We start from the raw sequence: 15852 nt of genomic DNA on the forward strand, positions 1-15852 counted from the left end.
GAATTTATACATGATCATAAGCTGTAACGACTTTAAGAAAATCTTTATCGTTCTGCAGTTTTCAGCTTTGAAAAAATATTGTAAAGACAATCAAATCTAAAACATTTATAAATTACAGTGAATGTGGTGACATCATGTGAAATGAAGTAAAGTTAATATGACAGATGAAACTTACAAGCTCCAGTACAACCATTGTGCAAATAGAATAACCAAATTTGTATATGTGGATGTGCAATAAAAATTAACATAATCAGTAATAAAGTAATCATGAAAAATGAAGAAAAAGTCTATTAAAACAACATAATGCAAACATGCTGTGAGGGTTTGACAAAATATGGACTAGACTTAACAAATATATATATACATTAAACGTATTCTTTCCCATGTATAAGGCCTTTAACTATGTAAGTAAAAAATAAAAAAATAAGCTAGGCCTATCAAATATATATATATACAAACTGTTAGAACTTCACATACCATATTTATCCCATAGTATTACAAATATGCAACCATAAACACAAAAAACACCTAAATCATCAAATTCAAAAACAAGTGTGACCAACATGTTTCATTTTTGACAACTCTTGAGAAATTTAAATTTAAAGATAATAATTCAGCAATGAATTTTAGACTATATAAAATTCTGCTTTTCACAAAGAATAAATCAAAGAATCATTCAAATTCACCAAAGCAGTATTTCAGAAAACAAAGGGAAGCAATCACACAAAAATCTCTCACCAGAATGCAGGATATATTGATTCAATACAACCTAATTTTGGTAGAATGTAAACTACAGCAAAACTACAACCTGAAGATTTATCATAAGCAGACTTACAATTTTTATGCATAAATACGTTCAAAGCTTTACATCAAAAAATGACCAAGTACTTACTGATGTTTTTCACAAATAAAGATTATATGAAGAATCTTGAAGGAAAGTCTAAAAAAAATTTTTTCTATTTTTTTGATTCCACAAAGTCATGGAAAACATTTTTTTTGAACAATGTATTTGAAAAGGGGGTCTTAAAAGGAAAATTCCTACCATGCTTTCAGAAATGACCCAGTGGTTTAAGAAAAGCTGTTTCAATCAAAAGTATGGAGCGACAGACGGATGAAAAGACATCACAAAAGCTCACCTTGAGCATTGAGCAGATAGTATGCAGTGTGAAAAATATACACGAATCTTTCAATATCACAAGATACTGAAATAAAATCATCAAATTATCAAAGAAATGGAATATTTTCTACATGGAATAGATATGGTATATCAGGTCCATATGGGTCAAAGATGTAAAAGGAAAGTCTAACGGATAAAAACATAAGCTATCACTAACCACTAGCCTACAGTCTACCTAACAAAATATACATCAGGATTGCACTAAATGGGACTTCTTCCAGGCTAGAGACAAATTGTTAAATCAGTAATCTTCCAATGAGGATTATATTCTGTTTACCATGATATCAATTTTCAAAAACGTTCATAATCTTGATTATAGATCATTAATATAGAACTAATACTCAAGGTCATGATTTGTCAGAAGTTGAAAAATACATGAAAATTTAATTTCCCAGAAAATTAATGATTTCACCAAATGTCAGGTACAAATGTCACATACAAAGATGTTTTACACAAAACAGGAGTCATAGCAACAATGAAAATAGGGAAGGTATATTTTGTTCCCAAATCAAATTTCATAAAAGATCGGTTGAAAGAAAAAGAGTTGATCCCAACAAAATAAAAATACATGAATAATAACAAAATATGGGTGTACAATATTTCATCTCCACATAATGATCTATGAAAGCAATTCTCAATCAAAATTGGTGATTTTCTTATTCTTCTGTTTTATAATATTTACAATAAGCATTTATTCAAAATGACGATTATGATGACAATGTGAAGGTGTTTTTTTTTTCTCTTCTTGATGTAATGTCATAAGTATAATGTCAATTTTATATCCATAGGAAAATTTTTTTATTTTCTTGTATTTTGTTGCCATGACGATTACAGATCTATTATCCAATCACAGAGAGCCAATATTGGACAGAAAATCTCAAAAATTTGCATTTTGTATGCACAAGTGTATGTCTGAAAAGAAGTATTTTAACTTTGGTAAAGGTTAGCGTACGGTCCACCACGTGCTGGATACGGGGATTTCTCTTGCGTTCTCGCCATCTCGTACACGACGTCATCTTCTCGTAGTGGCGGAGACTTCCTCATGAAGAAAAGAAGGAGGGCGCAGAAAGCTATAGCGAAAACCTGAAATTTGTACGAAAATTACACAACATATATATCTCAAACGCTACAGTTTTCATTGCAATTTAAAATATTGTGAGGTCACTTAGTATCATTCAAATCTGTTTTATGTTGATAATGAATTTTATCCAAAAAAATAAGAAAGCAGATTTTTATATTTTACATGTATAGTAATAGGTGAATACTGTATTCACATGAAACAAACTTTATGCTTACAACAAGTGCATGTATGTTACAAAATATCAGACTGAGGATAATATATGAATAACAATTCTTATAACAAAACACACTGTAAGTTCTTCTGATATATTCAAAATATTTGGGAAATATTGATAATGTATTCTATCTTTCCCCTACAGATTTCAAATATTACAACTATATGAAGACATCTAAGGATGCTTCTAAATTTTTAATCAACATCATTTTCATGATCAAATATTGAGTCTAGATAAAACAGTGTTAGGGGGCATACCCGGTAGATGGCAGCTTAGTTGATCTTACATTATTGTACCATTATCATTTATGAACAATTTAAATCAAACTGAGTTTGCAATATTTTCAACTGGGCAATCTTTTAAGTGTTTTTTTATTTACATTTTATTGCCAAAACTGAAACATTCAATCCCAAAACTACTACAATAAAGTACAATTTACTGTAAATGAAACATTAATTTTCAGATATATCTTACCAGTACAGCCACTATACTAAAGGCTATGGCAGCTGCAATTTTAACATTCTCCTGCATTAATGCTACGAAAGCTTCACCACAACCCTGTCAAAATAGTCAGTACAATACTTATTTTATACAATAAATAAATAAATATATCAAATATAAATTATATATCAAATATAATTAATGTTACAAGTCATGTATGTATAACATGCAGATATTTTAGACTCTTGATCATCATAAATACTAAATCTTTCATAAAATCTGTTAAACTCACCCAGTTTTTGACACGTAGTTTCTCCGTACGCCCTTTTAATTTCATAAAATTGACTTGTGCAGCTTCATTTTTGGACATGTCCATTATCCATTTTGATGATATAATGATGAAAATTTGGTTGCTCAGCCTACAGTCAGCCAACCTGGCCAGACTGTACATATGTACATGCTGAATTGGCTCAATACACGGGGCAAAGGCTTATCACTCCCTGTTACAGCATCGGAAACGTTAAAGCACATTATGCATCAGAAACAAATATTTTTTCCTTCTTTAGAAAGATTATAGATGAATTTTAATTATAACCTTTAAATGTTTATAAGCAGTGTAAGAAATTAGGATTTGAATCGACTAGGCTGGTTGGACTACCAGATTGGAATATTCACTAGCCCAAAAAACATTTCACTAGCACGATTAACTTGTTCTAAACAGTTGTTTATATTGCCTCTGAAAATACAGTAGCCTGGTCGGGCTTGTTACTGTGAAAAGTTGGTAGCCCGAGGAGAAATTTAGTAGTCAGGGGCTATCGGACTACTGCTAATTTCGAACACTGTATAAGGCATGTTAGATGAAACAGCAATGCATGAGATTTGTTGAGATTTATTAGGTCATTAAAGTAGTAAAAAGTATATAAAATAGTATTTTGACTTCCATACAAAATAAACTATAATTGAACTAATTGACAAAAAGCTATAGATGGTCTTGGGAATGTGCAAATGAATAACATTTTGGAAACTGATTCAAGGCAAAATAAATTTTAAATAAAGTTTTTCATAAATAAAAACAAAAGCATTTCTGGTAGAATTTCAAATGCTTTTCTTTTGTTCAACCAAATAATTATAAGTCTGAAAATGACATTATCTGAAATCTCAATTTCATACAATTCAGAACATAAAATAAGATTATTCTGTAATGTTTTATTTACTGCATTTTAGTATTCTTTTTGAATATATAATATAGCCTACAGCACACACCCTGGATTATCATGATATGATTAACACCAAATATTAGCACACATTTGTCAATGACATTCATCTTGATCACATTTTAGGTTACAAAGTACTAAATTTTTTACCTTTATCCTGACACTATCATGGGTTACAATTAATGTACCATTTTTTTACACAATCCAAAGGAACAGATGCATAGAATCTGGAGCTTTTTTTTTTAAACAAATACCATAAAATTAATACAAACTTACCTTTTTGTGGATATTATCATTAGTAGGTGGTAATTTATCCCCTTCGGAGCCTGCAGTTGTCTTGTACATAGGACAGTATTTATATGGTAAGGTATTAGTGTCCTCGTACAACTTATAATCTTTACAACATGTCTTAGGAGCCTGATCCTTGCGTGCGTTCTGCTCCGAGTTCGCGTCGTAGTCTTGCGACCAAACCGACTGTTTATAATCAGTATATGACATTCCCCCGCAACACTCCAACTGTAAAATCAAAACAAACAAACAATTTATTGAATGTACGTTTTTGCTTTATATCTAATTTGTTTAGTTTGAATGTGTAGAAAGCTATAAACTTATGGACACACTTTCCAATCTGTTCCCAGAACCAACCAGTACTGAACAATGAGTGTAAAGTTCCTTACTCAAGGAAACAATGACTTGCCCCTGACAAGTTTAAAACCCATGCAGCTAGCAATCATTAGATTACTAGTCCAACATGTTAACCACTCGGCCATGCCGCCACTACGTTTTTCATTCTTTATACTGCGGCTAGCAAACAGATACATTCCTAATTTGCTGGAAATTTGTTTTTTCAAAACAGTGTAAATAATCAGCCTGTCAAAATTTACAACCTGGCTGTTCTGAAAGAGGTATTTTCCACCAATTTACATTACTTTATAACAAAACAATTTCAAAACTGTGTAAGATTTAATGAATGCTAACTTGCCAATGATAAACTTATAATGTCATAATCAGTGTACATGTATATTAAGAATGCATATCTTTTCTTTTACACTTACAAGCAGAAACAGACTATAATAAATGTCAGTAAAAAACAACCAGGCTGAGCAACATTCACAGAGCCCAATCCCCAAGAGTATCTGTCTATACAGACACCAAAAGAACAAACAGGATACAAGTGACTGTCACCCAGTGGGGAACCATACCGGAATAGGCACTTATAACTTAAGTGGTGCACAATACAAAAATTGGTGGAACAAAAAGGTGGTGTAAAGGTATAGTTTTGTTTCTTGGTTTTTCTTGTTTTAATGCCAATTTTAACACAGGTTTTGGCCATATCTCACACTCCGTCCACCTAAAACTGGCTTTCCTATGTAGCAAACGCGTTATTACCTATTTCTCTGCAAGTGACCGACTACTTTTCCCACATGATTTCTAAAACAATGGTGAGAGACAAATCATGACCAACAGACTAAATGTTTGAAATCAGTTATGCCTTGTCAAATGAGTGGAAACCATTCTGATATTAAAGGCGCCTGTGACCTTGACCCAAGCTTGAACTAGTGACCCCAAATCCATAAGGGTCATCTACTACTTACTTCTTATGAACAATCAGTATGTGAAATATGAAGACTTTGTGATAAATAGTTTTTTAAAAGTTACTCAGTAGAAACCATGTGGTCTACGGACCGACACACAGACATACCGACCAACATTAGTAAAACAATATACCACCTCTAGGGGGGCATAAAAAGGAACAAAGTTGGACATCACCTTGGAATGGCCATTGAGCAGTAGAGGCTGATTTTACTGGTTAAACGGACTAAACCTAATAAAAGACATACCTCTTTCTGCATGAAGTCAATAGCCTGTGTAACTCTTCCATCTATTCCATATTTCTTTTCAACCACTTCCTTCAATAAATCTGAGTTCTTTATCGTATTTTCTATCTGTAAAAACAGAACAAAAATTAATTATCAAATAATATGACTAACTAGTTATCAAGGCTCTGTATCATCAGAGTGTTTGCAAGACAAACCTGTTCATTTGTCCTTAAATCAAATAAATCAGACTCCATATTTTCTACATAACTTTAATAGTTGTTATCTGGTCACAAAAGACTTTTTAAGGGGTATCACAGTGATGATAGTGTTTCTATAGATAGCCTCTCTTAACTAACATGCATGTTTAATTGAATTGAAAATGTTATAAAATGTGCGGGTATTTTAGTCCATTCACAGTTGTTTCAGGATTTTCCCTTTTCTGATTTATCTTGCTATATTTTCCCCTTAAGAAAACCACAGGTTGTTTTGAAAACTGAAAAAAATATTACTGCTGTTTCTTAATTTTGAAATAGACAACCTGAATTGCGTGTGTTGTCTCGTCATTTTAATCAAATCTTTATTTGAACACATGCATTTATACATGTAAAACTTTCAGTAACTTAGAACTTCCCTGTTCAGTTCAAATTTAGACTTTGCACCAAATTTATTTCCTGCCCTTTAAGAATCCATACTCACCCTCAGGGCATGATTCAAACCTTCAGCTGTAAAAGTCAACTGATTTAATTGTTTGCTATTAGTCATTACTTATATAGTCACCTTAGTACAGTCACATGTTAACTCCTATTAATATTCAATAGGAGTTAACCCATTTTTGCACTAAGATAAATGATATTCAAAATGTTCCCTAAAAATGATGAATGGTTGTGTCCAAATTGAAAGATGGACTAGTCCATTTAAGATATTTAGCATGGTAAGGGTTTAAAGTACCTCTTCTCTGTAGACATATGCGTAAACCCCACCTCCGATCATCATGCCAAGTATAATCGGCAAAAACACCATATACTGAAACAAACAATAAACATTGGGGTTTATATTTTCATATAGAACTACATTCCCGCTGCCTTATATATACATATACAAAATAACGTATGAGAAATTACAGTACTTGAACAATGCAATCAAGACTTCCCTGTTTCTGAATCTCTGAAACTTTGCCAACATTTCATTTTAAGGAAATCTCGCTAAAATCATATCCTTACTGACGCTCCATTATCTTTCACTTGTCAGGGTAACAGAGTGAAAACGATGATCAGATTTTAATGAGATTGCCACAACTTGAAGTTACGGACAACCTAGTTGTTCAGGTGTTTGCCTCTCAACCCTGACATTGCGGGTTTAAGCATTACAAATGTCATCACCATGATTCCTGACATGGAACCAATCAACTTAAAGGTAACCTAAGGTCACAGCGCTTTATTGGTTATAAATATTTATCTGTTACATACAATCTCTATATGTGGTTATACAACATGTCCACACAGGAAGTGCACACAAGTCTGACTGTAACTTATTATAATATAAAGCATATTTAGCATTGTTTCAGTTAAGATAAATATCTACACAAAGTGGTACTTGTATAATTCTCCCTTATCTAACTTTCAGACAGAAAAATACTTAAAAGGCGCATTAAAGGTGCATGCCTCCAGATAAACCAAAAATCAAGAAAATCATCCATGAGAAAAATGATCTTAGATTTTATGAAAAGTAAAAATATTCACAATACAAGAAATGATTCACATGTTGTATGCAATGAATGACTCGTTTTGCAGTATTTTATCTCTATATTTCTACTGTGTGCATATTTTTACCTTTATTTGGTAATTTTACTTGGATTGAACATGCCATTTACAATGTGTAAATTGCTTTCTTTATTCACTTGACAATATTTTATAATTTTAATTCATTTTCAAAATTTTCATGAAAATTAGCTTTAATATGGAGGAGTGTTGCTTTAAAAACTCATTTAGTCATAATACTGCTACTACTCTATTTTTCAAAAAACATGTTTTGAGTGTGTCCTGTTATAATTTCCGAAACAAATGATGTAGCTGAATAGCCTCCTCACATGAAAGAAACAAAAGTCCATGTCAAGATTCCTATCTGTGATGGGTATGTGGTTTGAATGAAGTCAATGACCTTAACCGCTAAGCTATGAACTTCCTTTTTTTGTAATAGCAGTAATGGATTAAGAACAGAGTAAGATGCTCAATATCACCTTCAGAAAATAGCTGAAGCACTGAATGTTTAAATAATTTATAATTTCCTTAGTAACTTTTCCTTAATGCAAATTGTCAAAAATGAACAAATAACATTTTATGACCTATTACCTGACCCATGTATACAGACTAAAACCAAAGCCATTAAAGATATTTATCACGAAAATTTTGGCTGTTTCAACATTGACCAGCAATTGTAAGTATGCCAATTCTTTAATTAAATCCACACTCTCTTTTAGACTTTGTAACTTAATAAAGAAACGACTGTCTCAAGTATGTAAAGATTGCAAGTGACTTCTGCACAACTAGAATATTCAATACATTCATTATCTGATTTGTTTTCCTCATTTAGAATTTCTCCAGTCCAGTAAATGGATATCAGATCTTCCAACTAAACAATTTCCAATTTTTCTTAAAATTGTCTCTAAAACTTATCAGTGACCATATAAAAAATAAAATATAATCTTGCTGTTTCTTGTGACTTTCTTTTACTATTTATCCTCATGAGTAACGTTATACTTATATACTCCTCATAACATCAATGATATTTACTGTCATTTATACAGTTATAGATTAATAATCCTAACATGTGCTTTATTACAGATCATGGGCATTGCAAATTAACATACATGAATACAATGTACACTTAAGTCATTTTTCTGTCCTTTAATTTTTACTAACTCTGCTGGAAAAATATACTTTAAAGGCATAATAGATCAATAAAGTTTTTAAAGTCTTTTTTTTTCTTTTCTCAAAAAATTTAAGTACCGGTACTGCAGTACCATTAAAGACAAACCTGCATTACCATATAAATGTATATATATATATAATATTAAAAATAATATTAATATCATTGTTGATTAAAGTATTCGGCTGATGATAATGGACAACAAGCATTACTGGAATAATTGAAAAAATAGAGTTAGTTGTTAAGAAATTATTTTTATTTCAACATTGCACAAGGAACATTTATCAATAGTTTTGATATTATAATAGTTTCATACATGTATATAGAGTAAAACCAGTTATTGACCCTGATTAAGCCATGTTGAATTTCTCAAAATTAATGTACTTGTCCAGCTTCAAATTTCAGAACTATCCATTATCAATTTTTGGGGATATCATGATGCAAATTGGTTATGTAGCCAACATTCTGAGAGCCTCCGAGGTTGGACTGCCCTGGTCAATGGCTAACCCCCTATGGTTACAGTAGGGTAAGGCCTAAATTGATTCACTATTTTCTTTCACTGAACATGTACAATAGATTCCACTTCATAAAATTTCAGTATTTATGCCCATATGTACTTTAAAATTTAAAATATTTAATTAAGGGTGCAACTAAAAAGAAAAAACTCTGTGTAGACGGATAGAAAATAAACACTGTTGTTCCAATTTCTGCTATGTCTTCTGTACAGGGTTTGCAATTTATTAAATTAACTAAGCTTTTATATATATTGGTTTTGTATTAGATTTCCAAACAAGTATAAAAACAAAAACTTCATTACATAAAGCATGTTTGGAAAAGTAATTTGTTGGGTTTTTTTACTTTTATTTTCCACAAGTTGATTTGTTCCATAAACTCAGTAAGTCTATCCGTTAATCAGTATTGATTTTTAAACACTGTAAGATATTTAACAAAGACCAACAAACATCTGACACAAGCAGCTTAAAATATTTGTTGTAACTCATCTGAGATATTTTCTGTATTGTTTCAGCAACATGTACAATGCCACGTATACCACATACATTGTATAAATTTAACCAACAGGAAAAATAAAAACCAACATAAAAAGACTCAAACTAGATGAACTTAGTCAGTTATACAATGACAGGTCAACGTATCAGTCTGTACATTTCACATGTTTTTGTTTTTTAAACTGAGATTATGATTAACTCTATTGTTAAATTCTACATGTATGTAATAAAAATTAACATTTAGTAAAACAAAAATCCTGAACGAGCTCACAGACTTGCTTCAAATACTAAAATAGTGAGAGGAATAAAGCGCACATACATAAAAAATACTACATTACTGTTTAATAGGCAACTTTTTCAATAAAGTAAAAATTTCAATTTTGTAGATAATTTCTTATATAATCTAGCATGATTTTTTTTACTTCTATTACCCGAAGTACCCTATTTTCAACACTTGTCATATCAGCCTTGCTCATGCCACCTAAACTAAATTTAGGATTCTCATCCCATGAAACAAAATTTTGTTTTTATCAACTGCACATCTTAAATAACATAATATTTACATATTTGTACATGTTAATCTTTAGCGGTTTACAAATTTCAACTGATTATATATTTATGACCTCCTAAACAGTCATAAAAATGTAAGGAAAGACTACAATCTACATACATGTATGTATGCAAACCATAATTACTGCATACCAATGTTACAAAGTGATAAAAATAAGCAGCCTGACCAGGACTCTAACCCAGGACCCTCCGAATACCAACTGATTACACATATACAATGTAGTGAACCGTGACATACTCCTCCGCTACATGTACATGTATATTGAAATTTGTTCACATATTTCTTAGGGTTAAATAAACTCTTGACTTATATGCAGTCACTGTCCCCTGTTGGGTGCAAAATGTCACAGGATAAAACAAGCATAATATGAAATCAATTCAAACTGCAAGTTAATATAACATGTATACAAAAAATCTGAAAACTTATAAAGGTCAAAGCTGACTTATGAAACAAAGTTAAATAATAAATGAACTATTATTTAACATCAATAATCATGTACTTACCACTATGATCGCACATTTATCTGGTCGTATTGCCCCATATATTCCAATGATACAGAACAGAACAACGATGGCTCCTGTGGCAATAAAGATGTAGACCGCTACGGTGTATTTGGTGAGTTCCTCACTAGCTGCCGCATACTGGTTCAACCAATAATCTACACGCAGGTAGATTGAGAACCCTAGAATAGCTGCACCTATCAACTGTAAATAATATATATAGAAATTATATTTAAAATCATTTTTATATAAAACTCTTTACTAGTAAATGATTTAACTTTGTCAGATCCATGGGTTTTAATCATTAAGGGAGTATGACTGTATGGCAAGTGGAAAATGCACAGCTTTCATCATGAGTGCCCCTTTGCCTATTATTATTGACACAAGTAAGTGCATGTACCTGAGTAGAACCATCAACCTTTTCATTCCTTAAATTTCTCTGTAAGCTATCACCTAATGAATACAATTAATATCCCTTGAGAGTCCCTAGTCAAGGGATTAGAGTGCATAGCAATGGCGCAGCCAGACCTGTTTTTAGATCGCGACAAATTAGGGGGTCCGGGGCATTTTCCCCCGAAATTTTTTTTTACCCACAATGTCTCTGGTACGATTTTGAGCACTTTGGGACAAGCTTTTCGTTATTCTGAATTTAATCATCTTTATACCATTTTAGTAAATTGTACATTAAACAAGAATATTTTATGTTCTTAACAAGAAATATATTTTATTTATCTATTCACTCAGGTTCACAGTTTCATGAAAAAGCTATTTAAGGCAATTCTTCTGTTTCCAGGAGAATCCCATACAAAAAATGTAACTTTAAAATCTCAATATAGTCAATGGATATTTATCAAAGCTATATTTGTAGACCATCTCGGTGTGGTAGGCCTAAGATGTGGTGACCAATTCGAAAATACCGGTCGCAACTTTGGAACAACAACCCTTATTTGCTTCAATCTGTTTTAATTGATACCGAAGGGTTTTTTTTATATTATTTTCAAGACAGATTTTTCTACCTATTATATTGAAATTTTTTATGAACTTCTTAAACTTTCACCAAGGCAACTTCCTCGGTTTGCCTCAGCATGGACTGTGCAGGAAAATTAAGAAGTTTAACATTTTATCATCAGTGTTAAAAAACAGTAATTGAATTAAGGGATAAATCAGTCATGCTATGTATAAAAGCTTACAAAGCACAAATTCTATTCTATTTCCATTTTAAAGACAGTACTTGAGACATAAGTGTGATAATTTATAATAATCATATGTGATGTTACATGTAATCTGAGACTGAAACATATGTTAACTCCTTGAAAACTTTGTAATATGTTCATAGAAAACATTTGGGCTAGATTTCTTTTCTTCCTCAAATAATTTGCAATAAAAAACACCAAACAATTAAACAAAAATAATTGGAAATATTACATTGCTCTTTACTACATGTATAATATATCAAGAGTGCCTCTTATTTTAGAGCAGATTGCCTTTGAAGATAACAGAAAATAAGCTGTTGTAATTATAGTTCAAAATCCCTGTTCAAATATATCAAATAGTTAATTGATTTAGTAAAATATCACTTTAAAACATTTGTTTTCTTAGACATTTTTGCTTTGGAAACAAACAATCAGTTAATGATCAGCCATTTATGATTGTAATAAACATGTACCTTCTTTTTATTGTATATTATATTACTTAATTCTTTCATTAGAGTTATTTCTAGATTAGGCTCCAGACAAGTAAATTTTCAAGGTGATTGCTCACATGAGCAAATGGTTTCACAATTGAAGATCGAACCTGGACTCACAGTATAAAAGTTAACTTCCTGTTTTTGCAATAAGGTTCAAGTTGAAATATAAAGGCTTCTAAGAAAAGTACAGTTATCAGAAATAACACATGCTTGTTATCAAAAGACAGGGTAATGAATTATATAGGCTTGCAAAACAGGGTACAGGGATTTCATAACAATTTTATGAATTGATTATATACTGTGGGAATATGTTTAAAATAAGAATGTTCAAAATGAAATATATTCAAATTGTAATTTAAGAATGTTTGACAGCTTGTCATTAAATTATTTTATCAAGTTTCAAGTTATGCTTCTATAAAGAAAACAAATATATTAAGTTATAATATTAATTTTTACACTTTTAAAAATTAGTCCAACTATAAAATGTACTATACATTGAGATATTGAGCTATTTTGTATATGGGCAATATCTCCCAAGAAGCAATAATCTGGCCTAGAACAAAAATATCTCAGAATCTAACTTTGGCATGTCACATACATGTGAACTTTTTATGATGATCAAGAGGGAGATTTTACCTCAAAAAGAGTTTGAATAAACAAAGAAGGAAGTTCTGACATAAAAAAAATAGAGAGATTTCTTTAATTTGTGAAATGCCCCTTATTTTAAGAAAAATCTTTGAAAATATGACTGCCAAAAGTGGGATACTCCCTCTAAAAGTCGGAAAGTTCACATGTATGGTGTCATTATTGTTGTTGGGCTCTGATAATTGCGTCAATTACCGACGGTATACAAGTTTGTCCATCATTAAGGAAAGTTTGCATGTTTCATGAAACGCATTGTCAGTCCCTTGGTAGGCTTTAATTAAGGCTAATTAATTGATTGTGCTTTTATGTTAGATATTTATCTCCTGTATTTGAAAATTATACAATTATTTTTGCTTTTTACCGTTTTATTTTCAATGTTCTTTTTATTTATCCCACTCCGATCATTATTTATTCGATCCATGTGCTTAATTAACAAAAATTCATCTTTCATACAAATAAAACAACAAATTATAATCATGAGGCACAAGATAACATATGCATGTTCGACTTCCATATAATTTTGAAAAGTGCCGTACGGCTAGACAGTACAGGCTAGTCGTACGTGACTCACGTACGGCTAGAACTTTTGGCTAGCCATACGGGCCCGTACGGCTAGCCAATTCCAAAATTAATATTCCAGTGAAGGTCTACTCTGGTTTTGAAGGTATCAAAATTTGTTTGTGCCGAAACAACCCTTTCTGGCAGTTCGTTCCACAATGGAGAAAGTTTTTATGCAGTAAAAGTCCCATGTTTAATGTTGGTTTGCAAACTTTAAGATATGTCCTCACCTGTAGTAGTTGATATGTTTTCTTTCTTTAAAAATCTTTCTTAATTAGATCTAACTGAATATTTTCAATTAGTATCTCATGGGTAAAATTTCTATTGAATCACTTAGGTGTCTGACTTTCAAGCCATACATATTTTACTTTTTCATAAATAATGAAAGTTGTAGATATCACTTTATTACCTAAGAGAACAGGTTTATGTCATTATGTCTTGTTTATGTCTACTGTACTGTCTGGTCTTTATCTGTCTAGTTTAGTATGAACATATTTTAGCATAATGAAGTTTCTATACTTACCAAAAGCAAAACACCTAAAATGATCGTTAAAATCCGGAAGCAAAGAGAAATTCTTGATGAACTCATTTTGTCAATTTCAACTTCTATTTGTGAGTCATGACAAATGAAAATACAAAATTTGTGTCAATTAGTGAAGATGCAACAATAAACTTGCTTCCGCCACCGCTAGATGTCGCTGTTAACCGGTGTCGATGTAAACAAAAAAGACAACATGTGTGTGTGTGACATAAATTTTGCAGTTTATTGATAAGTTTGATGTATTACAATTGTTTAGTTAAAGGTGACACTACTTTTTTACAAAAAAGATTGCATTCAATTTTATACTTGAATTGTCAGTAAAGATTTAAGTTGTTAAATTTTACTAGCGAAATTTGCCAATTTGAAACAGATTCTTATAAGACGGTGTTTGTTTAAAAATGTCCCCGTCTAAATAGTCCACAAACATTTTTGATTAACTTTGAATTAAATTATTATTAGCAATTATCTTGACTATAATAAATGCATTATACTTCCGTATTAGGTGAATAGGTATTTTATGCATTTGTCTGTTCTTTGTGGCTTGTCAGCTAGCAATTGACTAATACTGCTGGTACGTATTGCAGGATTTTTTGGCTCCAAGTCCAAAATAGAGGAGGTTATATCCAGCTAACATTGTTAGAACATATAGTGTGTATTTTATGGTGCGACTCTCTGCATGGCAGGGATTTCGAAAAAAAAATTTAAGTCAAAGTCCAGCAGTTCTCATAGAGAGGTGCATGAGGGTCTGGTCTATTATGGCTGCTGTCAAAAATGAAATTAAATTGGTCACTGTCAAATGTCAAGTTGAAGGAAGAGTTAGACACCGAGTGTAACACATTTGGGAATTTTTATTTCAGTTTTAGGTCTGAAAATATATTTATTTTTGTTCCTATCAGGATCAAATTATAAAGTTTTATTAACATATAAGTTTAGATGTCTCAATTTTGGTCAAATTTTAAAGAAACTTGATCAGAACGTACTTACAGATAGATGAAAAAGGGTTGTTTGGGACAAGACACAATGTCAGAAGAAAGGAAAACCTAAAATCTGTAGGTCTCAAGTTCATACAATTTTTTAGCTCACCTGTCACAAAGTGACAGGGTGAGCTTTTGTGATCGCTTTTCGTCCGGCGTCCGTCCGGTGTCCGTCCGGCGTCCGTCCGTAAACTTTTACTTTAAATGACATCTCCTCATAAACCACTAAGCCAATTTCATCCAAACTTCACAGGAATGTTCCTTTGGTGGTCACCTTTAAAAATTGTTCAAAGAATTTAATTCCATGCAGAACTCTGGTTGCAATGGCAACCGAAAGAAAAAACTTTAAATATCTTCTTTTAAAAAACCAGGGCTCACGCTGGCAGGAGCCAATGAGGAAATTGGCTCCAAAATATTTAATTTGGCTCATTTAGAAAATCACAATTGGCTCAAACTTACGAAAAGTATGACTTTCGGAATATCCAGTCTAATTTTAG

The 15852-nt window shown here is 31.5% G+C and overlaps 2 protein-coding genes across 7 annotated transcripts in view; one reads left to right on the top strand and one right to left on the bottom strand.

Annotated features, from left to right (window-relative positions):
- LOC132743505 (12S rRNA N4-methylcytidine methyltransferase-like) overlaps positions 1–15852 on the top strand; it is a 408080-nt gene that overhangs the window by 379075 nt on the left and 13153 nt on the right. The window contains exon 2 of one of the 6 annotated variants that reach the window (XM_060732031.1): positions 14582–14643. The gene's annotated coding sequence lies outside the window, so the exon portion shown is untranslated. The other 5 variants (XM_060732032.1, XM_060732033.1, XM_060732036.1 and 2 more) reach the window with 5 other exon arrangements.
- Positions 677–14504, bottom strand: LOC132743508 (CD63 antigen-like). The gene is made up of 7 exons (XM_060732039.1): positions 14364–14504; positions 10954–11154; positions 6896–6970; positions 5969–6073; positions 4404–4643; positions 2947–3030; positions 677–2260 (listed from the first exon to the last, which is right to left on the bottom strand). The coding sequence occupies exons 1-7, from the start codon at positions 14427–14429 to the stop codon at positions 2105–2107; spliced, it is 927 nt and encodes a 308-aa protein (XP_060588022.1). The 5' UTR covers positions 14430–14504; the 3' UTR covers positions 677–2104.

The sequence above is a fragment of the Ruditapes philippinarum genome, unplaced genomic scaffold (genome assembly GCF_026571515.1).
Source record: "Ruditapes philippinarum isolate M1 unplaced genomic scaffold, ASM2657151v2 ctg258_1_1_1_1, whole genome shotgun sequence".
Classification (NCBI taxonomy): Eukaryota; Metazoa; Mollusca; class Bivalvia; order Venerida; family Veneridae; genus Ruditapes; species Ruditapes philippinarum.

Excerpts from the sequence above, each read along its gene's own strand:
- LOC132743508 (XM_060732039.1), bottom strand. The coding sequence starts at position 14,429 with ATGAGTTCATCAAGAATTTCTCTTTGCTTCCGGATTTTAACGATCATT. Across the intron at positions 6,971-10,953 it reads ATAAATGTGCGATCATAGTG|TATATGGTGTTTTTGCCGAT; the intron begins GTAAGTACATGA and ends TGTTTGTTTCAG. Across the intron at positions 4,644-5,968 it reads TTGACTTCATGCAGAAAGAG|TTGGAGTGTTGCGGGGGAAT; the intron begins GTATGTCTTTTA and ends TTGATTTTACAG.